The sequence below is a fragment of the Patiria miniata genome, unplaced genomic scaffold (assembly GCF_015706575.1).
Source record: "Patiria miniata isolate m_02_andy unplaced genomic scaffold, ASM1570657v1 HiC_scaffold_9, whole genome shotgun sequence".
NCBI lineage: Eukaryota > Metazoa > Echinodermata > Asteroidea > Valvatida > Asterinidae > Patiria > Patiria miniata.
This window is the reverse complement of record NW_024037076.1, coordinates 23,652,281-23,679,851: the sequence shown is the minus strand read 5'-3', so window position 1 is coordinate 23,679,851 and position 27,571 is coordinate 23,652,281. Positions and strand designations below refer to the sequence as shown.

General features: G+C 38.3%; 1 protein-coding gene across 1 annotated transcript in view; it reads right to left on the bottom strand.

Moving 5' to 3' along the window:
- The window catches only part of LOC119721044, a 30,242-nt gene extending 14,977 nt beyond the window's left edge, over positions 1–15,265 (bottom strand). The window contains exons 1-2 of the mRNA XM_038190915.1: positions 15,080–15,265; positions 1,468–3,378 (exon numbers count right to left, since the gene is read on the bottom strand). Of these exons, the coding sequence (XP_038046843.1) occupies positions 1,468–2,833 (1,366 nt within the window). The 5' untranslated portion in view covers positions 2,834–3,378; positions 15,080–15,265. The remainder of the gene's footprint in view (positions 1–1,467; positions 3,379–15,079) is intronic.
- Positions 15,266–27,571: the final 12,306 nt, after the last annotated feature.

Genomic DNA, 27,571 nt, shown 5'->3' with positions numbered 1-27,571 from the left:
TTTTGTTATCAATGTACATGGGTATACATGGGTATACATCTAGATACATTATTCCAAAATGTTACCTTGCTTAGATTTTTTAAGTTGTCAAATGTTTTTACACTTGGGTAAACATGTTACATTTCATGAAAAAAAATTATTTTAAGGAAAATATCCTGCTAGCGGGCAAGAAATGCTTTTTGGTAAAAATCTGCATTGAAATAAGTCGTGGGAGTCTGTAACATGAAATCATATGAACAGGTCTACATTTGAATTGCATGAATTCACCATGACATTGTAGGCTGTGCAACAGCTCTACTTTATTATTTACAAAAAAAACCCAGAAATATAATGGCCAAGTAAAGGCCAGTATCGTGCGATGCAGCTTAGAGGAAACACAAGTGATACGTTACCATAGCAATAGTAACCAGCGATATGTACAAGTATAATGTACAATGTCTAGAAGATGATCCTATTTATAGGATAGTCACTTTGCGTTCTGGTTCACTGGTAATCTTTCTGCCTCACTTCACCGATTTAATTCGATGGCAGTGTGCTCATTTGTTACTGTTAAAAGTCAGTGAAATTTTTAAGACTCCCTTAATTTTAATACTGAAGGTAATAAAGTCACAGAGCGAGAAGGTTTTCTTTTTAAAAAAAATGACAAATCCCTGAACCTTTGAGAAATAGCTGTGTTCATGGACGAATGATCTGACATTTTAACGCACTTGCTCAGAGTCAATAGATATGTTGCCATTTACAAATGTGTGTACTGACCTTTGCTGTCAAAAAATTCCAACATTTTGTGCATAAAGATCAATTCGATTGTCTTCTTACATACATCATAATCATTTGGACCTTTACCTTAGTACCGCAACTTTTTACGGCTCAGTGAGTTGCAAATGAGATTTAAGCAACATCACTCACAAAATGTCAGGAAGCATCACAGCGATGAACGAGTGAGATTTCAGGTGAAGATTGTACATTGTATATGTACAGCAACAAAAAGTGCATTAAGAGGCAACAACACAGAAAAAAAAAAAAAAATATTTTAACAGAGTGATTACAATAGCACAAAATGTAGAAAAGGGCACAAAACAGCAACAATTTTAATGTTGATGTTTAACTTTCCAGAAAGTCATGATGTCAAACACATTCATATTTCAATGAGTAATCAAAATCTCATCATATGGTTATAACCAAAATTTAAACACATGGTTTACCACACAAAAAAAGTCTATCAAAAACATGTGAATATGCTTTCTCCTTTCTTGAGCAATCAAGCTTATCAGTTAAGGAGGATAATGAATGGACTCCTAGGGAGTTTCAGAATGGATAATCAAAAATGCAAGTTTCAGCCCAACGGTTATGGCCTTCAAACAAGCAAATAAGATGAGATACAACTCTTCGTGACCTAAATGTATGTAATTAAGAATGAGTACATGCATCTGAGTGAATGAAACTTTGGAAAGTTGGGTAACGTTTTACCTTTCTTAACTGCACGTCCTGTGATTCGTGCCTTTGCCTTGGAGAGGATAGAGGACGTGAAAGAGAAAGTTGGCTTGAGAGATCTTGGCGACGGGGTCCCGGTAGCTTGTGATTGAGAGTTCAGTCTCTTTAATGGATGCTCTTGGATCTCGGATGCTGGTACCCTGTTAATTGCCTGGTAACCGCCATCACTCATGGTGGAGAGCGCAGGGCTCGGCGGTACACCGCTACTGATATCCAAGCTCCAACTGTCAATGTTTAGACAGTCCATTCCTTGCGGCCTCTGGAACGGGGAGTTTGAGGCTGCAGGAGGCTGGTTGGGGGTAACGGCAGAGCTTAGCGATTCTACACCGGATGGCGTGTGGGTGGAAGTGGATCGGGCGTTCTCGTCGCAGCCGTCAAACTCCCAGATGTCCTCCCCTACCATGTTGCCCCCCTCGGGGCCGAATATGGACATGGCATGGCCGAACCCGATTGGCCGCATGGGGATATGTTCGTCTTGGGATGTTGGGGATGGATTAGAAGAGGTAGAAGCTGATATGGTACTAGCTGCATCTGTATGATCCAGGCCACGGAGACGAACCCGAGGGGAGGGCGACCGAGACATTGAGGACACTGTCCCTAAACTGGATGAATCCAACCTATTTCGGAATGCATAGTTGGAAACAGTAGCCCCGTAGGGCTGGTATCGATCCCCGAGGAGTACAGTGGAGACGTTGTTTGGAGCGTCCAGAGAATCAATTCTGACCATCGGTGGAATAGCTTTGGTGGTGGACACCCCTTGCGACACTTTCCTCTTTTGTCCGTTGTTGTTGTTGGAGCAGAGTCCGTTCTCTTTGCCGTTCATTAGTCTGAGCATAACGTCGTCGCCGTTTTCTGGAGAGTTGCTCTGGGAGGTTTCTGGGTTGGAGTCGACACCCTGAGTAATGCAGTAGTAGTTGGATGAGACCTGATCCTCCCTGCTTCGTCCCACGTTCTTATTCCCTTCGGAATTCTCGGATAGCTTCTGTAATTCATGAAGCTTCTCCTCTAGCCATGCGAGGTGTTGCTGTACAGCTAGTATCTGCCCTTCGGTGCTGGCCCTGGGGGGACCGACGCCGCCACACCCCCTGGGATTCAGGTGTCTCATACCAATGTCCGTGTTGCCGACAAGATCCTGACCGTTGGTTCTCTCAGTCAGCACCGAACCTTGCGTAGCACCTTGGACCCAGGCTGAGGTTCCAATGCACGGCTCAGAGCGGGTAAGCGTCCGAACCGGTCGGCCTGGTATCTTTCTCCTCTGTGAGGCTTTTGGCACCGTGTCCATCCCTATCGACACCGGTACCTCCATGTCCAGCACGCCCTGTCTTGAGCAGATTTGCGCCATCTGGTCTCACACAATTACCGCATCGATCCAAATCCCATGATCGCTTACTCATCCAAGTAAAAAATTTACATCGATAATATCTTGCACCGATTGGCGATCCAATTAAGCAAACGTACTCTCAGTTCAATACGACTCATACACCAACATTGCTGATGACAAGTAATCCGGGGCTGTAAACATCAATTGGATCAGCTCCAAAAAGCTAACTGTAGCACGAATGTTGACTGCGACATAATTATTGGCTCGTGGCAATCACAACTCTCCTTGTACAGGAAGCTACTCTGATTACTCTACGTCGCCCACAACAAATAATCCGAGGGTAAATGTGGGTCGGCAGCAGGACAGTGACCACAGGAAACAATTCTTAGTAATTGTCCAGTACGGCACATCTCCCTCTCTATCTACCGGTACTTATTGCAGGAATAGCATCCATGCATATCCATAGCGATGATAGTAATGAGGTAACGATGACGATAACGTTGGGTCAAGGTCCAAGTCCGGTCAACATGACTCACTCAACTCCTCTTCTGTTTCACCCTCGTCTCCTTGATGAATAAGGAATTCAGGTTACTCAAGAAGTACAGACAAAACACGCAAGACGTCCACACGTACACTGACAGGTACAGAGCACAATGCCTGAACGCACTTAGACATTACGGACCAGCGTGCAACAAATACCGCATATGAGTGCCACATGTGTCCATGCATGCAGAGGAGGATGATTAGGCCACTATCTGGCAAGGTGAACATGTAACGGCAAGGCAGGTGTTATGAGAGGGGTCACACTTTAAGATGGAGTGGAAAGGGGGAAGAGTAAACACACATACAGAAGACACAAGGGAAGCACTGGTACTCTGTTGGGATTGGACATGATAAATACGTAATGAATTATGATCCTTGGTGATTAATGTATGGCATATCGAGCAGGTCTGCCACTGTGTTTTGATAAAACTGTCCATGCTAATTAGTTGATAATTTAGTTTTATTACAGACTGCAAATAATTTTTACTGAGTTCAACTACATACAAGTGAACTTAAATTCATATGTAAAAGCACATCAATGATCTGATAATTTATAAAATTAAAACTTGACAGGGAATCAGAACAATAGTGCGATGAAAATTGAGTAGTGTTTTTTTTTTGTAGCTAAGCATTTTCAAATAAACGTACATGAATGTACACAGTACATGAAGTGTACATTCAAATCGGAGAGTTTCGGCAAAGGTCGTAGGAATACGTGATGACGCTGCCTCTGCATACTTAGTAAGTAAATACTTTGATGCACCAAAAGAGAATAAATCCGTATGTCTCCAGGCAAGGACAAACCGAGTCGACCCGATTTCCACACACGGCCCTCATCAATACAAACAGTGAGACAAACGGGAATGAGTTATCGCCAGGAATCTCCCCCAACCTTGTTTGGTATTAAAACACTGATCCTACCACTAATCTCATTTTATACTGGGCCACGATATAAATACCACAATGACAAATGATGATTTGTTCAAATGTCCATTCTAATAAATCAGTTGGACTTTTAAACTTCCTGTCTTCCATGAAAAAAGGCAGTTATTGATTTTAGTGTGTCGTTTATCAGCTATCTTCCGTAGCTGCTAATGGTGACGCTCACCACACTGTTACATGACTGACAAACTCTATTGGCTTGCACTCTTGCATGTGGGTCAGTTTTGTTGTTGAAGCACAGTGTGATCAAGTGATCACTACTGTGGGCCTCGATCGTAACGATCGTGCGTGAGTCATTAATGTATTTTCTTCGCACAGTATCTGCGCATGGTACAAGATTTTTACCTACCGCAGTAGATGACAATAAGGAAACAGAAATTTACTACGGATAATTTAGAAATGATGTCCACTATTGAATGTGTTTATTGCTATTGATGAAAGTATATATGCATACCAACGTGATAGTGCCGTCACAAGAATGTGACAGTCGCCAATTTCTACGGAGCAAACTATTTGGTACAAAGCTTTGTTTAACATGAAGGAAATTGCAGAGTCTGTCAACAGAAGGCTAACTTCCCCGCTTTGTTTATTTATTGTCAAGTTCCGATGTTTTGGAGGCCCATCTTAGGAATGTCAGTATTTCACGTCCAATCTTGCGCTTGCCTAGAAATCAAAGATGTGACAACGGAGTTGTTTTCATTTCTGTTTTGACAGATTATATTATAACCTTGCAGCTACCAATCCCATAATTGCGGCATCTCTGGATCGCCCATAGTCGGTTGCAAGTCTTGTTTTACAAAGGGCCCTCTGTTGATTTCAATTTGAATAGGCAGGCAAAAATTGGCTGCAAATAACTAGGCAAAAAATGTGAAAAAAAAACCTACATGATTCTGATTATTACTAACATTGATGAGGTTGAACATTTAAAGAAACAAACTGCCCCTTGCACAGAGGTGAATTGCACTAATGTACAATGTAGAAAAAAAGATGTACTTTTTTGGAGGGAAAATACAAAATCAAAGAAGGAAGTAAAAACGGTATGGAATTTTCAACTCTTGAACATATGTTAGTGTGCCTGAGTAGAATGCAGAGTTGCACAGTATATTGTGCAGGTCTATTACCGTTGTGATTTGAAATGTCTTAGAATATGCAAATGATGATGGAGCAGCAGCTATAGCTATTACTGAGCCTGTCAGGTAGAGTCCATAGCAGGGTCAAGTGTTTGAGGCAGGATGAATGGACCATGAATATGAAGATTAACATAGTGTAGGTGCTGTGACCCATTCAGCTGAACAGTAAGACAAGACTCAAACATATAAAAGCTTTCATTTAAATTCTTTCTGATAATTTCAGGGGGAAAAAACAGCTCATTGATGAATGAATTGATATCGTTGATTGTATTCCCTGTTCAAAAAAGAGAACCTATTTAAAGAGGGAAGGCAAAGATTTTCCTAATATGAATGGGAAAGAGGACAATTGTAATTTTATTTTCATACTTGGAAAATGTCTTGATTGCATCTTCCTTTTTGTCTGGGACTGTGAAAGTTTTTTTAGATGTTGATTTTGCCGTTGTTTTACTTTAGCTTATAGTGCATGTTTGTGGTTTGCTTTATGATTTTTTATCACACTTCTGTATTTAATATCATCTCTTTTTTTTTTTAATTTGTAGAAACTAAGTTGCAATGTTATAATTCTACGAAAGAGTGGAGTCTGGTGAGAGTGGAGAGATTTTACTGCCGCGGCTTTTGATACTGATTTGCCACAGTACATGAAAATATCATTTTAGTCGCAGTCCAAAATGTACTATGACACGGCAAACTCCGAATAAGTGTATTGTACATGTACATGTATCTTACTTACAGAACGTAGAATAATTATATGGGCAGCTTTCTACTTTAGCTAATTGCATACATCTACGTACTGTAATTGATCAGTAAACCACTCAATATCCTGCTACATATTTAACAGTGCCATTGCAAATGGAAAGAAGGGACAGGATGGTATACAAAATGAAAGTGAGCTACAAATACGCCAGTGTGGTATTAAGCTGTGATATAATGACGTCACGCTTTGTTTACATGTGCGCTTTCTTAATGGCAGCTTGATGGCTTTCATCCCTACTTGGCTCCCATAAGAAAGCGCATACATGTATGTAAACGAAGTGTGACATTACAATGTTTCAAACCTATTGTACAAATGAGTGCACACATTTTTTACTTCTTTTTTTTTTCACTTCACTGTGAAAAATCTGTCAAAAAAACGCAAACCATTAGGGTTCCAACCAAATTGAGTTTCTTTTTCCCAATTAGTAACACATTTTCAAAAAATGTTGTGATTTGAAGTAGGGTATTGCGAATCGTATATTTCCTTTATTTTAATTGCATAAGAAATAGCAGAAAGCAGATTGGTTTCTTTTTTGCCCAAGGAAATTTGTGTATTATCTAGTGTTGTTATCCAACAATGAAAATTGTCGAATGTTCTGTGTCACTTGTACACTGACTTATTAATTAAACAACTTGATGATTCTTCATATTCAACGTCAAATCCAAGCCAGATCATTCCTCAATCTTTTCACCCACGAGAAATGTTGAAAAATCCCCAAACCCGCCCTGTTTATTTTACTCTAATAGCAAACATACCTACGAGGTTCACATTCAATAAAAAATCCCCCGCTCCCGACAAAAAAAAATTTGAATAGAGTCAAGCAGCATCAATGTTGCCTGGGGAATCCACCCACTTAAGTGTTCTCTAGTATCCATCCTGGAAGTATCCACTTCCTCTACGCATTATTAATGCCACTGCCACAAACCCCTAGCGACTGGTAATGTAATGTGAGAGTCATGAGAGGGGAAAGTTGGGTACATTGTTCACTTTGCGGATTAATCTTTTAAAGGCAAGATCATTTGCATTTTAATAGCTCAAAGTAACATACCGAATTATTATCAACAAATTTACTCGGATAAGATATCATACTGGTACTAAACACCCAAGATTATTCTGGCTTGCTGTCTTGTAGATGAAATCAAGAAAGGTAGGTGAATTCCAACGATCAGTCAAATTGACAGATTTTTAAGTAAGATTTGGAACTTTCTATGGTGGTGGTATGAACTAGTAAAAGTTTGCGGTAACACCATGTGGAAATATCTTTTGGAAAGATGTGTGATTCTGAAAAGACCGGTGGGTTGTAAAACTTGAGATTCCGATCAGTATGTTCTGATCGTCTTCAGAAGACTGATTTTTTGATATAAAGAGTGCTGTTGACAAAATCATGTTTCATGATCAAAAGGTTTTCTTATTCAACCTAACATGTACTTTGCTTATAAAGTGGAGACAAATTTTTCATTTAGGTTCATTTGATTTTGAAAACCATTTTTTTTAATACAGTTTAAACGCAAGATCATCTTTTTAGATTTGTAGTACCTTTTAACATCTGTATTTCCTGATTTTTTTTTTTTTTTTTTTACAGTGTACTTTGTTTTGTTTGTTTGTTTGGGTTTTTTTGTTTACATTTTACAATCTATTTGAAGACTGCTGACAAAGATTTTGGACAGTACATGTATACGCAATGTGATGGATAATGAAAAAGAAACTTAATTGAGGTCACAATTTGGTTCATCTTGCAAATGTCATTAGTTATTCATACCGGGGTAGCAGCACATAGACAAATTGGCAAGGGAGAGGGAGGGGGAGGGAGGGAGGGTTTGGCGAATGGAAAACAGACCCAACGACAAAAACATTTTGGACAGTACATGTATGTAATGTGATGGATGATTTTAAAGAAACTTAATTGAGGTCACGAGTAGTTCACCTTGCAAATCTTATTAGTTATTCATGGCAGCACATAGACAAATTGGCAAGGGAAATGGAGGGAGTTGGCGAATGGAAAACAGACCCAACGACAAAGCATGCAACATCACGAGCCAGGCAAACCTGTGTCAATCTCGCTTCAAGTACACAGCTGAGACGCTGCTTTCTAAAAGGAACTCTTGGTAAATTACTAAGCTGTGCTAAGGCGTACCACCAGTAGAAAGAGCAGAAAAATGGGGGGGGGGGGGGAATGTTGACGTAAGGGCATTAGTGCTACGTAATTCAAGGTTGGATTCTTGCTCCAGGAAAGTTCAAAATGAATCGAGAAGAAAATATCAAATGTGTAATGCTATGAAGTCAGCGAATTTCCTAGACTCTAGACGTGACTAATAAGAATTTCAAGCAAGGTTGGTGATGTTAATCAAGCACGAAGAAATTTAAAGTACACAATGCAGGCATAATAATGGCATTAACAGATCTTTCACTGATACACGTCAGGGATTTTTACAAAACCATTCCAACAGATGATGCCTCTTTATATTATTTTAATACGCCCTTTGTCAAGCACACAAATCCTGATAGGCCGGCGCATGATAAACTCAATCAGCACATTTCGAATATCCGAATAAACGATCAAGTCCAAGTTAGAATAACTGAATACTAAATTATTCACAAATGCACGGCCCTAAACAAGCTAATAATTTAGTGGGTCATTCTGAAACACAAAGCGCAATAATATACAACTCTGACGGCTTTGAAGTGATTTATTGGACATTATAGAATGCGTCAACCATCTCGGACTCTCCTCCCCACACTCATAGCAAGGTAATCATCACAGACGATGAACTAATCAATATATCGCCTTCATTTCATCGCGATCCAGGTGCAAAGTTGGTGGGATTGGCAGGCATGACGGTACCAGGAGGGAGATCATACGGTACACGCAGGAATTGGATCGATTTTAGGATCATGGGACTCGGCTGTTATTGAAGAGGAGTATATGAATGAGATTTGTGGAGGATGTTGCATGATAGATTAATGTCTTCTGTGAAGGAATGAAAAACAGAAATGTGTGTTCTTTACACTCCTCGGGAGAAAGCTCATTTCAAAAATTATTTTAAAAAGAGCTTTTCGGCAAAAGCTTATGAAAAGCACAAGCAAAACTTATTTGTCAAACACCATTTTACTTCTAAGGATTTTGTCAGAGATTCGCTTGGTATTATTTGTTTTATTATTTAAAACAAGATTGGTCAATAAGAAAGTTATAGCAATGAATCAGAGAAAGGAAGTTGCCAGTAAATTTCATTCAAATAGTGAATTTTTTGTAATTAAATGTGAGATTTTGGTGCAAACCATTTTCTCACAAGTCCACTAAATAAATGTATGGCTCTGCATTAAGCTGTTTATACAGGTATATACATGAAAACCCAACGAACCTGAACGCAAATCGTAAGTGACAAATCTCCGAGTTCAGAATCTACAAGGACAGATTGGATAACGGTTTGTTTCCAGTTGGCAAAAATGTCAACAGTCTGTGTGTCCTTCACCTTGACGGGAATGCATCTACAGGGACACCAACCCCGGGGCGAGGAATACAGGTGAAAATAAAGCTGTGGTGTATCATTTCTATTGATTACGACAAGCGATGAAATTATATTGTGACGGGGACAAGATGAATGCAAATGATGACAACATGAATACTCGTACAGTAACTATGGTGTATTATGCGATGGTAATTACTGTTAGACCTTTTGGTGATTATTAAAATATTTGAGATTCTTAAATTTTGTTGTTGATTTTGAGATTCTGTAACCTTTGAAAGTTATCACATTGTGGCAAACTTAACTCAAGGTCATAATTGATGTACACGCAAAATTGTGATTTTTAAATCCAGAATAAACTTTTCCTTTTTTTGTAACATGTATGGTCAAAATGGATAACTGAGATATTTCTCTATATTTCTTGTGGTATTTTTCTTATTCCTCCTTGGGAATCAGTTCCAATGCCAACAATTTAACGCTTGTGACCCCTTCAGTTCACCTTGCCCCCCCCCCCCCCCCCCCAAAAAAGGGCCCGGTTGCTGGAAAACAGAAAAAAGAAATCACAGCCCAAAAAAATCTATATTTTGCACCTGCTGCTGTGAGAGATTTTCTATTGCAAGCAAAAAACCTGTCAATAATTGATTGGATTTTTAATATCACACTTACATACTTGAAGCCGAAATATGGAGCAAGACCTGTGCAATATATTACGCAATGGTACTTGAGATTCTCCAATCTTCAATTTTAATCTTCGTCTGACCTTGACGAGAGAATCTACACATATCATCTGCAGAGATGATATGGCATACAGATCATCGGTTTGTCATCAAATTTCATCATCCGATAAGGTCAAGAGGATACGTACATCTTCAGTTCTTAAGATTCTTGCATTTTGATTATTTCCAACGATGATGAAAAAGATGGGTTTCGGGTTGTGTATTGAATTTATGACTAATGTGAAATCAATGTGTGGGCAAGATGGGTTCACAGGTGGACCTTATGTGGGCAAGATTTCATTAGGGGTAATCATAAGGCCCAAAAAAAATAGTTCTGCTTCCGATTACATGGCATTTGAAAATGGGGTAGGTACATGTAGGTAGGGAATTATTATTTTTTTTTGCAATTTTTTTTTGTGTACGATCATATATGGAGGTATCTGCATGTAGTCAAGGGTAAAAGGTAGAAATTGATGGTTTTGGGTGTTTTTCCCCTCATTTTTCCAATAAAAAAAAAAAGGGTAGGGGCTGTCAGAATAAGGTAGGTAGGGAAACCGGAAGCAGAACTATTTTTTTTGGCCTAATAAAAAAACTAATGGGCGGGGACCTGTACATGTACACATGTACATGTACATGTATGCATGATCTACACATGTACACATGTTGCAAATATTTACATGTGTAACACAAACAAAATACGATTTAAGTTTAAATAACAAAGCATGGAACAAAACTGCTACGAATAAAATAAGCCACTTAATAAAGGCCCTTCGTTATAAAAACTAAGGTTAAGAACATTCTACATTCAGACGACACATACATTTGTACATGTACCATCATCTTCCGTACAGCCAGGACAGCCAGTAGTCAACATATTCCCAACTCCCAGAACACTTATAAAAATAAGCTACAGGGATTACGGGGGATTTACATGGAATCAAAAAGCAATTTCTTGCTAGGCGTAGAGCATTTCTGGGCAAATACCGCTAAGTAATAAATATGTCGTAGGGCTATGTACAATGTAAAGTGTGCTTCTTCTCAGCTGGTGATAAAAGATGTGATCAAATGCATTTTGTCAGCAACGCTTCTCGTGGGTATTTCTGATTTATGTCAGTACGTAGAACGGGTATTCTGACATCCTGCGACAATCACATGTAGCAATTTATAAGGACATGAGTTTGTTTGACAGTGGATTTCAAAATCTAATTTGGTCAGGGCATCACCAAAGTGCCACATCATTTCATATTGGCTTGGGATTCGGAGGGCGGGTGGAGGACAGGAATAGCAGTCTCATATTTTGTGTGTTTCTCGTGAGGAATCGGTTTTCCGACAAGGGCTAAAATTTTGTTGCCAGAGACAGTCCTCTGAGATCCTGATAAATGCATTCGATAAATTACCACCCCTGCAGACCCCCATTTTATAGCAAATATGACTTCACACCTCTTTTTTTTTCTTTTCTTTTTTTCTTTTTTTTCCCCTTTTTGCCCCCCCCCCCCCCCCCTTGTCTCATCCTGGCGACGCCCATGGGTTCTTCTATGGTTAATTTCTTCAGAGTTTGTCTATTTAACGATTTACTTTGACTGAGATCTAGGAAATAATCTGAACTATTTCAGTTGCTGTTTAAACACTTAAGTTCATTTAACACATTTTTAGTGGTTTGGTTCTTAGGAGAACTGTTTTTTTTAAGAACAACTCAAAAACGAGATACACGATGCTACATGTATCAATACCAAAATCCTCAGATGTGTCAAGTTGGATTACAATTTTTGTCATGTAGTGAACAAACGTCATAAAATTTGTTGAAAATTTAGCAACTTTTTTGCTCAGTTCAACTGAAAAGAATCTGAATGCTTCGCCTTCAGACATGTCAGATAAACTGCAAGTTTTTGTCGACTGCTCATCTTTAAGAAATGTAATGATTCCGAGAGGCCACTTGCTCCAGATAAACTGCAAGTTTTTGTCGACTGCTCATCTTTAAGAAATGTAATGATTACGAGAGGCCACTTGCTCCGAGCTACTTCACTTGAGATGGATGATAGCCAGTTGCTTCTCAAGAAACATCAAGACGGATAAAGTCCTCCTCCTGAATCCAAAATGAAACTGGACACCCAGAGTACATGCGGGCATGTTCGTAGTCGTCTTAAAGACTTGGAAAGATTCCTCAACATCTGCTTCATTCGCAAACCTACTGATGGAGGACTTTTGGGCCGCGCGTCCACCATGTGTCAACGATTCAACCTGTTCATGTCGACAACTTGTAATAAATCACCCACATCTTCCCTACAACATCTTGACTTCATCTTTGGCAGTTTCTTATATCATGCTTCTACTGTTCAACATTGTTGAAATTATATTGTTTTTTTTAATATTTGATGTTTGTCCTGCCCTATTTCTTATCTAGACCACAGAATGTTATTTGTTTTTCTCATAAAACATTTTGGGTGATAGCCTATATATATCTTTCAGACACACGACTATTGGATAATAAATTTGCCTATTGTGTAATATTTGCAAGGAGTGGTTAATTTCTTAGATTTTTCCTCAAACTGTATGAAACAACTGATACAGGGCAATTCTTCAGAAATTGAACCTAACTTATTTTTGGGGGAAAAAAGTTTTTGTGATGTAATGCAAACGATTATTGTTCATAAGTGCTGCTAGTAAGTAAAGATGCAGATTTCTTAAGAAGTTTTATAAGTTAATTGGTCTTTCCGTGCATAAATTAGCATAATTTTAATTACAAAATGTCACACACATGACAGATCAAAATGTCACTGACATGACCACAGAACAATTTCCATTTAGTAAAACTAAAGCAGAGGGTGTACATTGTTAATGCATTCTGTAAATAACAAAAGACTAGCCTCCAAAATAAGTATGGGTGTGTGTGTGTCCTTAAAATTTTGGATAAAAACATGAATTTCCGATATGGGCCGGATAACATTTTTTCGTCTGATGTCACACACGTGACCAAACTTTGATGACCCCTGCTAATATTTCGACACAATTTGTGAAAGTAGAAACTACCGGTAGATACTCTGAGGTAGGGAGTAAAAAGTACTAACTTGATGAATCAGTGAAAGTAATAAGTCAGATGTAGTTAACAAGGGGTAAAGCTTCAAAAATCAGACGAGCCCAATTTTATGTCACACAGTGACCAAAGAATGGCCCTACAATGTTAACACCCCTTAATGGTTCAAGAGATTAACTTTTTTTCAACACATTTTTCAAACACGTGTATGCGTCAAAGATCCAAGAGCAACAATTATTTTCCCATCGTTCACTAGCCAAACATTAGTCATCCCAGAACTAAGGAGACAGGAGGATTACTCACAAGATACTGTGAAGACATTCAGCTAAGTAAAAATCATCAGGTCTAGACTAAATTCTGCCAGTTCGAGGAAAAAAACTAAAACACTCCAAGCCCGAGGGCTGGTTTCCTGTGAGCGTGCCATGACTCACATCGGACGTGGGTCATGTTCCCAATAATGCTCGGAATATTCCCGCCGATTTTATCATCAGGTTTGGCAAAGATGTGCTTATCATACTCGTAAACACGTGGACTTCACTAACACTTCACATTTCTAGGAATTAATGAAAATATTCACTAACCTAACTATTTTTGACAATGGATATATTCTTTTAAAAGGAAAGTTGTCAAGGCATTACGAAGGGGTTAATTCAAAGAAACGGTGAGTCAATATTATGCTAATTATGTAGGCCTACTCTCTAGATCCATTAAATTCTAACCCTTTGGTGGATGATAGTGAAGTATTTATGTTAACCTTTTCATGTTAATTTCCCAAATGGAATCTCTGTTGAAAGAAGAAACTACCGTGGCTAACAAGGGAATTATAGGAACGGAACTGCGGAAGCATCAAAATAACAGCAATGTCTACAATTTCTTTTAGCTAAACATTGCAATCTTCAAGTTGTCCATTGTGGCTTGAGTACTCCATTGGCTCACACGTTACCATGGCAATTGATGCAGTCACAACTTGAAGGCCAAAATGCTTAAATTTGGTTTAATAACTCAGCAAGGCAATACACGTAAGGACACGGTAGGGCTATCAATAATATATGTCAACAGAAAATTATATGTAATTAACCGAATCAGGAAAATTCCATTAAGAGTTTGTGTGAAAATAGGCACACTTGCATTATAATTTGTTTCCTGAACAAATATTGAGGGGGAAAAAATTGCTTTGAAGACAATTTATGAAAGTCAAACTGAGACTAAGATGTAGTTTTAAAACAAAATATTAGATTTGAACCATTCTGAATGACATACAGTATGACTGCAGATTGTGATAGTAACCTTGCCCGAAATGAATTTACATGTGAAGTCTCATGTAACGGAGTGATCAGTTATCAAAACAAGCGCTCCCTCCTTATGACAATATTTGGACCAAAACAATAACTGCTTGTTGAATGTAATATGCTGCCTATACTAAAAGAAAAATCTTAAATTCAATCATAATTTAACTGTACATGAACATCTTAAAAAGTAAAAACCTACAAATTCCTTAAAGATCTAACAAGTGTCCAGCAACAATGGCTGAAGAAATTTTGAAGAAGTTCTTCAATGCAAACGTGCAGGCATGCCAGCAAATGTCACACAGCCATGCAAGGGTAAGCAAGCAAGCTTGACAACGACGACGAGACAATGTCGTACGGACTGAACAACGTCGACAACATGCAACACAGAGAAAACATACCCCTTAGTTAGCAGGTCATCGGATACTCGTATGTTAAAACGACGAAAGCTGTGCAACATGACTGTGGTGCCAATAGTCATTATGCTACGGTAAGGTGTCAACCACAGCACGCTCACACAATCTCATCAACGAGCGAGGGGGATGCATGCTTCAATGGGAAGGAGTGAGTCAAGAGAGGGCTCACTTCACCATTCAGTCCATCTCAACTACGTCTCAACATCAACAGTGGTGATGTGTCAGTATCCAGGCTGCAGCTGTATTCACGGTTGGAGGTTGACCGTTGCCATGACGGCATGGTTACAAAATGACAGCATCTGTTGCCATGGATTCTCAAGTCCATGGATGCAGGCAGAGTATACACGTATGAAATCTGGCATATTGGACTTCCAAATTTGGAAAACGATTATTACTAACTCAACAAACTTTTTCATTTGAAAAGATAGCTGATAACTTACCACCACTGAAATGGATACGAGGACCCTAAGTACCTGCATTATCATAATTATAACCAAAACCATAAAAAAAAAACATTTTTGATCTCTGATTTGATTTGAGAAGCTGCAACAGCAAATATTGATATTTTTTCCTTTGCAGGAAGGGTCAAAGACACTTTAATTAATAAGCAAATATAAGTTTCGTTTGGGTTTGCGGTAACACCATGTGGTAATAACTACTGTCGCTCAGTGGATATTTAGTTCTGATAAGAACCTGTCCTGCTTATTATCAACTTTCGCTATTAGTAGTTTTAGTTCTGATAAGAAAGTCTGACCTAAACTTTGGAATTTCATCTATGGGTTTACTTTAAGTGAGACAGCACGCTGTTTCACAAACGTCGAGAAAAGTAAGAGTTGTAACCATCGTCTGCAAGATCCCTTGAAGAATCTTGATACTGCACTTGGCTTATAAAGTAGAACTTCAGTAACAATCAGATGCAGTAAAGACGTATAACATTTCATGTACCGGTAACTGTTTAGCAGAAACCAAGTGACCATCCACTTTGGCAAAAGAAATTACACAGAAACACAAATTTGACAATCATTATGATGATGAAATTAACAAGTGTACATTTTTCAGTAGAAACTGTTAATATTTTTGGCTGAAGACTTTTTAAACAGAAAAATACACACTGTTCAAAGTTACAAACAGAGGACAGGCATGCATGCAAAAAACAAGCACCAATATTTCAAAAGGACTCAAAATTATACTGAATGACTGAATACTATTAAATTGAAAAAAAAATAATAATAAAATTCTGGGAAACAGAAGAAATCCAAGATCCAAGACGTACGTAATACGATGAAGCAGAGGGCGAGAGAGATCAAATCAGGCATATCCGAGAGATGTCCTTCAAGAGAAGATAAATTGATCTTTTGGGTTACGACAACAATCTCCGCACGGGGATTTCATTTCGGCTCGAATCGTCAGCCGACGCTCGGCCGACGCCGGTCTGTTTTCTTATCGTAGTTCAGACAGGCAGAAAATACTGGCGAAATTGGTTTTGGAGTGCTTGGACTCGCGTGTTTGTGGACATGTTCTTTGAAGAGTCGGTACTGAGTTTTTTTGGAGTAAGATCAACAATCAGTCTAGCCAGGGATCAGAAACAAATGAGACAGATTTAAGGCTTCAACTTATTCAAATTGAGTTAAGACTAAATAAAGCATTTACATGTACTTGTTAACAGTCTCCTTATAATCACTGTCATAGTGTAATTCTGGAAAGGGCCTGGAAATTTACTGATACATCACACTATGTAGTCTGGGGACTATACCCCAGGTTACAATTACATTACAATAAAGGGGGTAACTTGAAGATGAATCTTTTATTGCGATTTATCCAAACTTGCTTTAACCCTCCTATGCAAACGTACATTGTGCTAAGTTGTTCTTTCAGTCAAATCAGTCAAGTGACTGTTTTCAACGGTTAAGAGCTCCCAGCCTGTGTAAAGCAAGATTGACTGGTTGCGACTGTTTATAAATGCAACTTGATACAGCTGTGCTTTGACTGTAGGTGATTGATAAGCCAGCTGTGCATACCACTTGTCTGCTTTTGTCTGTTGACTGAGTTTGACTAGTCACAGTGCTTGCTTAAAATATCATCCGACTGTTGGTGACCAGCCTGTGTAAAAGGCATGACAGGGGAAGTGGATGGAACTCTAACTGTCTGTGACTGCTCAAACAGTAGGAGGGCTAATGAAGATTACTTTTTTTCCCCTAGACCCAACAAATTTTGTTGTCTACAAAGTTGCATCAATTCCATACAAGCCATACGTACATGCACAAGCCCAGGCAAATTTAGTCAAGATTACTACATTACAGTGCTATCTGAGTGAATTTTTATCACAAACCTCGCAATTTAACAAGAATATTTCACACATTGTTACCAAAACTCTCTCTTGAATTCTGAAACAAACTGAACACTTTTTGTCCTAAAATCTGAATAAATGAACTCGGCGTATGCACAAATCAATGTTTTTCCAGACAAGTGGCCTTTACAAATGTTAAAACAATCATGACAGCTGAGGTTCCAACACATGAATAAATCACGTCCACGCACGGTGCATTTTCTGGCCCTTTCCCCCTGGCTTAAATGTGGTGTGCTGCCGAGAATTGGATGACAAATTAGGGGCGCTAGTGATCAGATTAACATGTTCTGTCGTCTGGATTGAATCCAAGTTGGCATCATGCATGGTACACGAAGGTGTGTTAATGTACAGTTCTCCGACTGCAATAATGTACAGAATTTTGACATTATACAAGAGAGGCACACCTGCATTTTAACCACTAACAAATATATTGTCATGGTTTTTATGAGACAAAATTCCTATCCTTCAAATTCAGACAAACTTTTTGTCTCTTTAAAGAAAGATGTCAAAATACGAGCAAATTATAGGCCTACAAGAAACCACACACAGAAATTCAGCTTTTTGAGGAAATGTTTTAATGGTCAATTATCAAACCCTCAATATTTTTGGCTTTTTTTAACTACATGTTAAGATTTCAGTACGGATATTTCTGCATTGTGACATAATCAGAATTTTCTGATTTATTGAATTTAAAATTTTGATTTTAATTTAGAAACGGTGCATGATTCACAGAAGTGTGACGAGTTCTGTTTTGGATAAACAAAAAAAAACTGACTGTTGTGGGAATCGAACCAGCAACCAAAAATTGTGGTGCAATGAGGTTTGAAATATGCACTATAAAAGGAAGGGGTCAACGACCTTTAGCAAAGGCCTTCAGTCATTATATGTTCAGCGTAATGATGCATACAAAAAAGTTATCGCCTCACTGCACACGCTTAATGAGATCTCAATCAACCCATACATCACTCACAGAAATATGTATACAAATGTATACATCACAATTCATTTACTCTCACACGCATTTAAATGTATACAATGTATTGCATTACAGCGTTACATCCCGTTACAAATCCAGATCTGTGCACCTTAAAAACTCCTATAAAACTGGCAATTTATGTGAAAATTACTTTTTTGACATTGTTTCAGACTTGAATTTTGCACAAAACTGTCCTATTTACTGTAAGAAACTCCTGTTTGCAATAATAAAACCTTTGATATTTTTGTACACTTTTTATAAAATTTTCTGCGAAAGCATGGCGATTGTCTTGCAGTTTGGTACATTAATTATCACGCGCACCTTGAATGCGTAACTAGCAGATAATTCTAACAAAGTTGACTATTATTTTGTGAGCACAGGCAGGATATTTAGGCCCTGCTCTTTTGATGAATTTTGCCCCCCCCCCCCAATTTTTGGATCATTAACAATGAGAGGTACAGAATAGGTATACATTTTGTACAAGGTGCATGTATACTTTCACATATACAAATGTATGTTCCGCCGAATCCGCCCCCGCTTTTTGCAAGAGCATGAAACATATTAAATTTGTGTGCCACATTACCTTTCCATACTTTGCATTCATGCGCTGCACATTGCACAGTGGTGTTGTTCATGTAATAGCCTACAGGTGTGTTTATGGAAACAGCCAGTCCATGTACAGAAAAAAAGAGATAATATTGATCTTTCCAAATGACTGTGAGTGCTGCTTTCTGTATCGGAGGGTGGGATACAAACATTACAAATGGTTGGAGCAGGTGCCGTGTCTGAGAAGGATGGGTTCCACTTCCGCTAACGATGGAGAGAAAAGAAATGCAGGTACCCCTAATGGCTGTCAAAGTGGAATGACTGTTAGGCCAAAAAAAAAAAATAAGTTGGTCTCTGGTCAGCACGCGCGTCGATTTTAATCATGCGTGTCAATCTTTTTTTTTCTAAAATGTTCCGCGGTAGCTCCAACAGCACCCTCTATTGCCGCACCTCCTCATTTTTTTTTACCAAAGAGCACCAAGGAATGGGAAATTGCACCGAGGCAAATGATCGAAAGCACCAAGGCAAATTATGGAGGACACCAATGTACATGAGGACACCAAAAAAGCAAAATAGTACCCACCTTGTCTGTACAATCCAAGCTTGAAGAAAAGAAAAAAAAGCAAAAAAAAAAAAAAAAGCCGCGTGGCCGCGTCAATTCCGGAACTTTGGTCTGACCAGAGACCGAATATTTTTTTTTTTTGGCCTTAAGGCCGGTGAATACGTCACGCGAGTGTCAATGCGAAGTGAATCTGACATCTTGAAACATTCAATGCAAAAATTCACAGGAGATGAAACGTATTCAACTTTTGCAAATTCGCAGTGAGAGTACTTGCCTTGACGTCACCCTTGGATTTTGAACGTTAGCATCTTGGAGTATTTACATGTAGCTAGGGCTCTTAATGTTTCCATAACAAGGGTGTGACAATTTGCCAAAACAAATTACATTATAGGCCAGAACCCCCCCCCCCCCCCCCCAAAAAAAAAAACCCACATGTTTTGGTCACTACTAAGACTACATGTACATCAACAAGATCCAACAAAAGTTTGGATCTTTCAGAATTTGAATTTGTTGGTAGTAATTATAATCAGGATGCACTTGTAACCCATATCAACTCACGTACAGTACAAAGTATGCACAGTAGTCATCAATAGAATTATGGATGAAGTTACAGGACAAGCCATTAGATGGATTAAATGACCTCGTGTAATCAAGTAAGTACATTAAAGGGAAGATACAGCATTTGCAAACATCAAAAAACCCAATGATCAAATTATCACGAAATATCTTTCTGGATTGTTAGGGAATGACAGTCTAAAGCATCCTGTAAAGTTGTGGCACCTGGTGTGCTGATATTTTTTTTAAAAACTGTATTTTTCCAACGCTGGTCGACTGACCAGCGTTGGAGAAAACTGGCTTTCTTCAAAAAGTGCTCCTAATTTTTCATATTCAGATCGTCCGCATTTTCTTTGCAATTGATTACACACCTGTGAAGACTACAAGCCTGCTAGACTGATTCTCTGATCTAACAATTCCCCAAAGTCTGTAAATTGCTCCATTTTATCTTAAGTGGGGTCAGGGAACCAGACTACAAGAATATTGTTTTCTTGGTTTTTCCAGCATCTACAAGCCCAAAACGTGAAACAAGTCAGTGTTACAATATTTGCTATAATATACTTATCCTCCAAATCCATTTATTTCTGAAAATTGCAGCAAAAGCAAATGTTGTACATTCCCTTTAATTAAGCAGATGATGCCCAATGGTAAAAATGAATGTATAGGCCTACTTCATATATGTAGGAAATCATGAACAATTCATAACATTCATAAACACTTTTATTTATTCACAAATCAAATGCCTAAATGTACATGTGTTTATTGTATTTGGTTTAAGCTTTGGCCAAGTGGGATACAAACGTAATCCGAGTAACAACCCATTTCTCTGATCTTTTAAGACGATTATTGCCAATTTCTTTTCGGCCCAGACAAGTAGAACAAATGGCTTTCCTTGGGATTTTTGAACACCGTCCTTGTTTATTTTATCGGTTTGACTGGATCAGTTATGTCCAATTGTCTATGCTCCAGATGCTTGACCATGCCGAGAAAAAACTTATATCACACTGGAAACCCACAAGGACGAAAGTCTTCGAAGATTTGCGGTTGTACTCAATGAAGCCAACACAATAAGCTAACTGGATATTTTACTTATGGGTTCGCAAACCAACTTGGGACCATTTCCCTTTTCAGATAAAAAGTTTATACATGTAAAATCAACGAAATTAAAGAAAAGTTCTTCAGACAGGGTGCATTTTTGTACATGTACATTGCATAAGTACATATACTGTAAGAGCTGTTTTATATGCTCCAATTTTGTGTAAAAGAAAGTTTCATGTTCTTGTTGATAGCATGAAAAAACTTACAGGATGCAGATTCATTTACCATGTCCCCCATTATCTCGTATGCATTTATCTGCTGAGATTTTTCTGAAGCAAAAATTTTTACATCTTGTTCTCCTTAAGCTCTGTTGGTTTATTAATTTTACTAATTATTCAAGATTGGTTATCAAATAGGTCTCCATCAAGTGCTACTAATGTAATAAACTATTCCACTTTTTTTATATTCTGACAGAATGGCTAAAATATTACACAATTTACAAAATGTCCACACTGCTCCTTTGAAAGACGTTCCAGCCGAGCAGTTGTAACAACATCTATAGCCCCCCCCCCCCGATCCTCCCCACAAGACGAAAAAATAAACAGCTTCCTTCCACCCATCAACATAAAATGTAGTTTACGAGTCCCTAGGTAATGGATTTAAGCCTAGCAGAGTCTCTCTTTTTAATTTCCCCTGAAACTCTCCGAAACATCAATTGGCTCCGGGGAAGAGCTCGCGATCAATTGTGTCAATCTGTTACTACGCTATGACAGTCTCGGCGACTGTCAGATTATAAGACAAAGATTAAAGAGGTCGTGTCGGTGAATCGACTGTTTTCTTTTAATAAGAGTAGGTGTATACAAACAAGGTTTTAATGGGATGTGAATGTAAATTTAACAGTCTTGTGTCTTCTGTAAAGTTCTTACAATCTGCCTCTTTGGGGAGGGGGAGGAAGTCCCCTCCCCTTATTTCAGCTCATTGCCCCGCCCCTATACTATCATTTCCTCCATAACCTGACTTCTTAAGAAAAATAACCTCATCTTATGCAAGCTAACATTTACAGTGAAAATTAAATTTAAGATAATGTGACCTTTCATTTCAATCCATGAACTCGATCACTTTTAATTTTTGTCTTAAGATATGAAAAAAAAAATATTTGTAGAAACGGAAATCTTAAATTTAATGAATGTTCATTTCATTCAATTGAACTTGACTGCTGTTTAATTTTGCCTTAATCTGACAAATATTCTGCTACGATCGAAACCTCGGGTTCTGAGTCTTCACAAATTTAGTTACCTAGGCCTACTTCTCAATATTTAAACTTATTTACAGAACATCCAACATTTGACCCGCTTCTCCAATACTTACATGAACCCCTTGTAAGGAAACTACTTAATAAATAATTGAATAATACACTCTCACAAATTACCAGAATATTCTAGTTTAGGGCTTCTGCTGTGCAGTGAATGTAAAATTGCTGGCATTTGGGAACAACAAATTCCGCCAGCAGGCTTGCGTGCCTCCTCTCCCCCCCCCCCCCCCCCCCCCCCACCCACTCTGTGTAGCACCTTTCATGAACATGTACGTGTACCCCTGCAATGAAATTTGATTATTTCAATTTTCCAGGTCAGGGGAGCTATTAAACACATTCAAATCATTTATTGCATCAGTGACGTCTGGCATTTTCACTGTGGGTCTCTCGCTGAGCTATTTTTGTAAGACAGAGGGAATTGATTCGGTCGAAGACGGGTGGACGAAGCTACAAATGTACTACAGTAGCAATCGGTATTTTATATTTATTTACTTGTTTTATTCAAACACCAATGTTTGGAAGTAGGACGATACTGAAATGAAGCAATTAATAGTGTATATGACATGCATGTATGTCTGGTCCCAATTTCATGGCTCTACTTAATACATGTACATGTAAGCAAAACCAAAGCAGAAAAATATGTGCCTACAGCGTATTTCTCAGGTTAGCTCTCAAGAAAATTTCGCTTAGTATACATTCCGTAAAATATTGTCTCGCTCTTTACAGGGTAGAATTTCTGTGCTGTAAGCACATTATTGTGATCTTAAATTATTATAAGAAACAGAATTATACGGCTGGAAGAACCAAAAATTGAGCCCTAGTCATTTCCCCTTTGAACAATATTCGTAGTTGGATTGACACAATACTGAGAATCCCAACCAACTCCCTGGACGACCATACAGTCATCACTAAAAATGTCTATCTCATATCACAGCAACTCCAAATGGTAACATACGTATGCATACATGATGTGCACCACGAGGGTCGTAATTTAAATTACATGCATTGTACATGAACATTACTGTAAACATTTGGAATGCAGGATTTCTCAATTTTCCAATTGGGATTAAACAAATTACGGTACATCCAAAAGACAGGGAAATAAATGCACATGTGGGGCTCTGTGGTCCAATGGTTACGGTGGTGGTGCATTGGTTCGAAACCTAATGGGGAACATGGTGCTTGTGTTCTTGGGCAAGGCACTTTACTACGATTGGCTTTCTTCCGCCAGGAGTATAAATGGGTGCCTTGGCAGGTACTCTTTTCCCTGATGAACAGGGATTGTAGTTGTTCGACTCATGAGCCGTGGTACATGGGTTCAAACTCTATCGGGGAACATGGTGCTTGTCTTCTTGGGCAAGGCACTTTACTACAATTGCCTTTCTTCACCCAGGAGTAAAAATGGGTACCTGGGAAGGTAGAGACCCAATTGCGCTGATCTCGAGCTGCTGCAGAAATATGGTCTCATTCCTCATGAACAGGGATAATATTTGTAAAGCGCTTTGAAACCTTAGGAATAAAGCGCTATATACATGTAAGCACCACATTATTAAATTATTATATTCATTATGGTTTCTCTGCTCTTTAACCAGTAAACAGCAACATGACAATCATTCTATACCAGGGGCAAAACTTAGACAATCCGTAAGACAAATTATCGACTTTGTCCATCAAAACATAGTTAAAACAAACTGTTTACAAATGTACACATAAAATCTTGATTTAAAAATGTCAGCTGGAGAGTCAATTTGAATTCGGCTTACCTGTTCAAATATACACACTGCTTGCATACATAGTGTGTATTGAGCGTAAAGGTTAATTCTAGGGATGTGAGGCAGGTAGACAGTATTATACCTTGTGTAAACAACTATTAAAATGTTATCATTGAGTGGTTTTCATTTCTTTTTCTTTTTTCTTTTTTTTTTTTTTTGCTGGTTGTTAATCATTTAAAGAGAATATTATGATAACAACTGACTTTCATTTCTTTACCGTTCACTACCCCGGTACTTCTTGTCTGTTTCAGAGCTTGTTTAAAGGGAATATACATCATTTGCTTTTGCTGTAATTTTCAGAAATGGATGGAATTGGGGGGTTGGAAATATAAAGCAAATATAGTTACACTGACTTTTTGGAGGTTTTGGGTTCGAAAATGCTATAAAAACCAAGAAAAACGATCATTTTCCTGTAGTCTGGTTCCCTGACTCCATATAAGAAGAAACAGAGCAGTTTACATACATTGGGGAATTGTAAGGTCAGGGAACCAGTCTAGCTGGCTCGCACCCGTTCATAGGTTTGTAATCGATTGCAAACAAGTGCAATGGTCAATTGGGGCCAGTATTTGAAAAAAAAGCCAGTTGTTTCCAACGCTGATCGGCCGATCAGCGTTGGAAATTGATACAAAAATACCACCTTTCTTGAAAATGACAGTATACCAGGTGCCATAATTTTACAGGATGCTTTAGACTGTCATTTACCAACATCCTATTAAGGTATTTCGCAAAAACTTGGTAGTTTTATTTTTCGATGTTTGCAAATGTTGTATATTCCCTTTAATTAACTAAAGGTAATACAACATTTGGTTTTGCTGTAATTTTCAGAAATGAATAAATTTGGGGGTTAGTATTTTATATCAATTATTGCTGCACGGACCTGTTTAAAGTTTTGTGTTCACACATGCAGATGCTGGAAAAACCAAGAAAAAAAAATGCTGTTCTGATAGTTTGGTTCCCTGACCCTGCTTCAGACAAAACAGGGCAATTTATAGATATCAGGGAATTGTTAGGTCAGGGAACCAGACTAGCTGGCTTGCACTTGTTCACAGACTATGTATCACCGAATGGGAAACAAAATGTGAACTGATTTGGTAAATTGGGGCAGTATTTGATTTTTAAAAAAGGCAGTTTTCTCCCCAACGATGGTCGGCTGACCATCGTTGGAAATGGATACAAAAATTCCACTTTTCTTTATTTGTATTATTCACTTACAGTCAAGTAAGGTATTTCATAATAATATGTTTGTTTTTGCTTTTTGATGTTTGCAAATGTTGTACACTATCTTTAAGTACAAAGAATGTACTACAAAGTCTCAGATTCTGAAAGGTATTCAGGATTGTACCAAGGTGCAAAAAATGCCAAGGGAATTTTGGCTATTTTTTTCACAAATGAACATATGAACATGTACAAAATACAGTGGGTCATACTAACTCATACTTTCATGTATGTAAACTAAAAACAATGTATTTTTCTGGCCTGTACTGTATATGGCATGCATGAACATATGCAACCATACCGGTACATGTGTCTATGTACAATGCTGCAAGGGCACGATAAACTTGGCCAGTAGAAGGGCCTCCGCAGGAATTTCATTAAATGTAAATTAAGATTAATGCTGTCAAATATCTCAACCGAAGGCAGGCTGGGCTTGTTTAAGACTATGTTCTTGGAAGGAACGGTTCTTAAGAGGCAGGGGGGAACATGGGCACTTTCTCAGCCAGCTCAGAGGTGGGAAATTTGCATAACATATTAGATTTGCGGAATTTTCTACATACGGTGTATCGGAATATTGCACGGTTCATTTTTCGCTTGAGACTAAGAGTGACGCTGTTACAACCAAAAGAATGAAAATATCACTTACATGTATATTTTCTTACCTGTGGTTTTTATGTTGCAGTTAAAATGTCGTACAGGCACACGTATACAGGACATAGTGTGCCAGTACATGTACATGCACATATATTAATGTTACAGTGACATGAAACCGTATGGCGAAACGTTTTAACATTGATCTCCCCTCGCTTGAGTTTTATTTGTAATCTGTACAGGTCTACTATACATTAGTACTTGTACGTATGCACATTTGCAAATTGTGAATATAACAACCATATGGGTTCTCTGCAAGTGTTATAACCATGCAGAATAACTTGAAGGCAAGATACACTATAGACGCAGGATGGAATTCGGGCCTTGAAGGAAAGATAAATATACATGAGTGCGTAACGCATGAAATACCTTACGCTCTCTGCGCATCAAATTTGTTCTTTACACAAATGTTTCAGTGTTTATAGGGTAAGCTAGCTGTCACTGACTACAGGTAGGTTGGCCCCCACTGAATACTTAAGTCATAGTTTCCGTTTAAAGTAAATTTTTAGATTAAAAAATATATTGTTTGGATGCAATGTACATGTTTGTATTTGTAATCCATATCAGTCCCAGTACTGTCCCAAACAGCCCTGCCTGAGTGTATAGTTTTTGTGAGTTCATCACAGAATAAATACAATGCAATTATTGATAATGGTCTAAATATAAGTTTTGTTCTTTCTTTTATTTGTCGAGCATACATATCACTGCACATTTTATGACGACATCTGCCTGCTTTTTTTTCCTTCAGCGAAAGGCTAAAGGATACAAGATAACAAAGGGTTGAGACATGATCTCCTATGAATCATTGTGTATTGAGTCAATCAATGGATCATTACCAATGTGATGTGATTAGTCATACAATGTATGTAGCTAGCCTGCCACGATAGATCGGAGCTCTTCAACGTTGCTCAGCAAATCTGACAAGCATCAAACACTACTACTACCAGCAGAAAAAAAAGTAACAGAATACAAATAAGAGGGTGGAAATACGGTACGTGTACATCTTTTTTACATAAATCAAAAAGGCTCCAACAAACCATGAAGAGGTGCAGGGAGACTGGCGTCACTACAAATTTGGTTAATTGACTCTGTTGTTAAACATCATTTAATTAGCCACGGTTAAAAAAAATGTCATTTGAATCAGGTTACTTTTGATCCTGGTTAAATGCAATCTTCAGGTTTCAGTCAGTTAATGTCAAGTTATTTGATCCAGGAATCTAGTTTAACGCCATTTGACCCAGTTATTTGACACAAATGTATGAAACAGCTCACTTTCATTTGACCCACGTTGACCCAACCCCACTAACTTCACAATAACGCAAAGCACAGTTGATGCCCAATATTCGCAGCGAAAGTTGCCATTGAAACGCAATCACAAAAGTTAACCACACTTTGCAGCGCGAAAACGTGCCCTGACATCACAAGTTCGTGATTGTGTTCGTGCCAAGTATCAGCCTTGACTCAAATCGAAATTCCATTTAAACTTGGTCAATGCCATTTGTA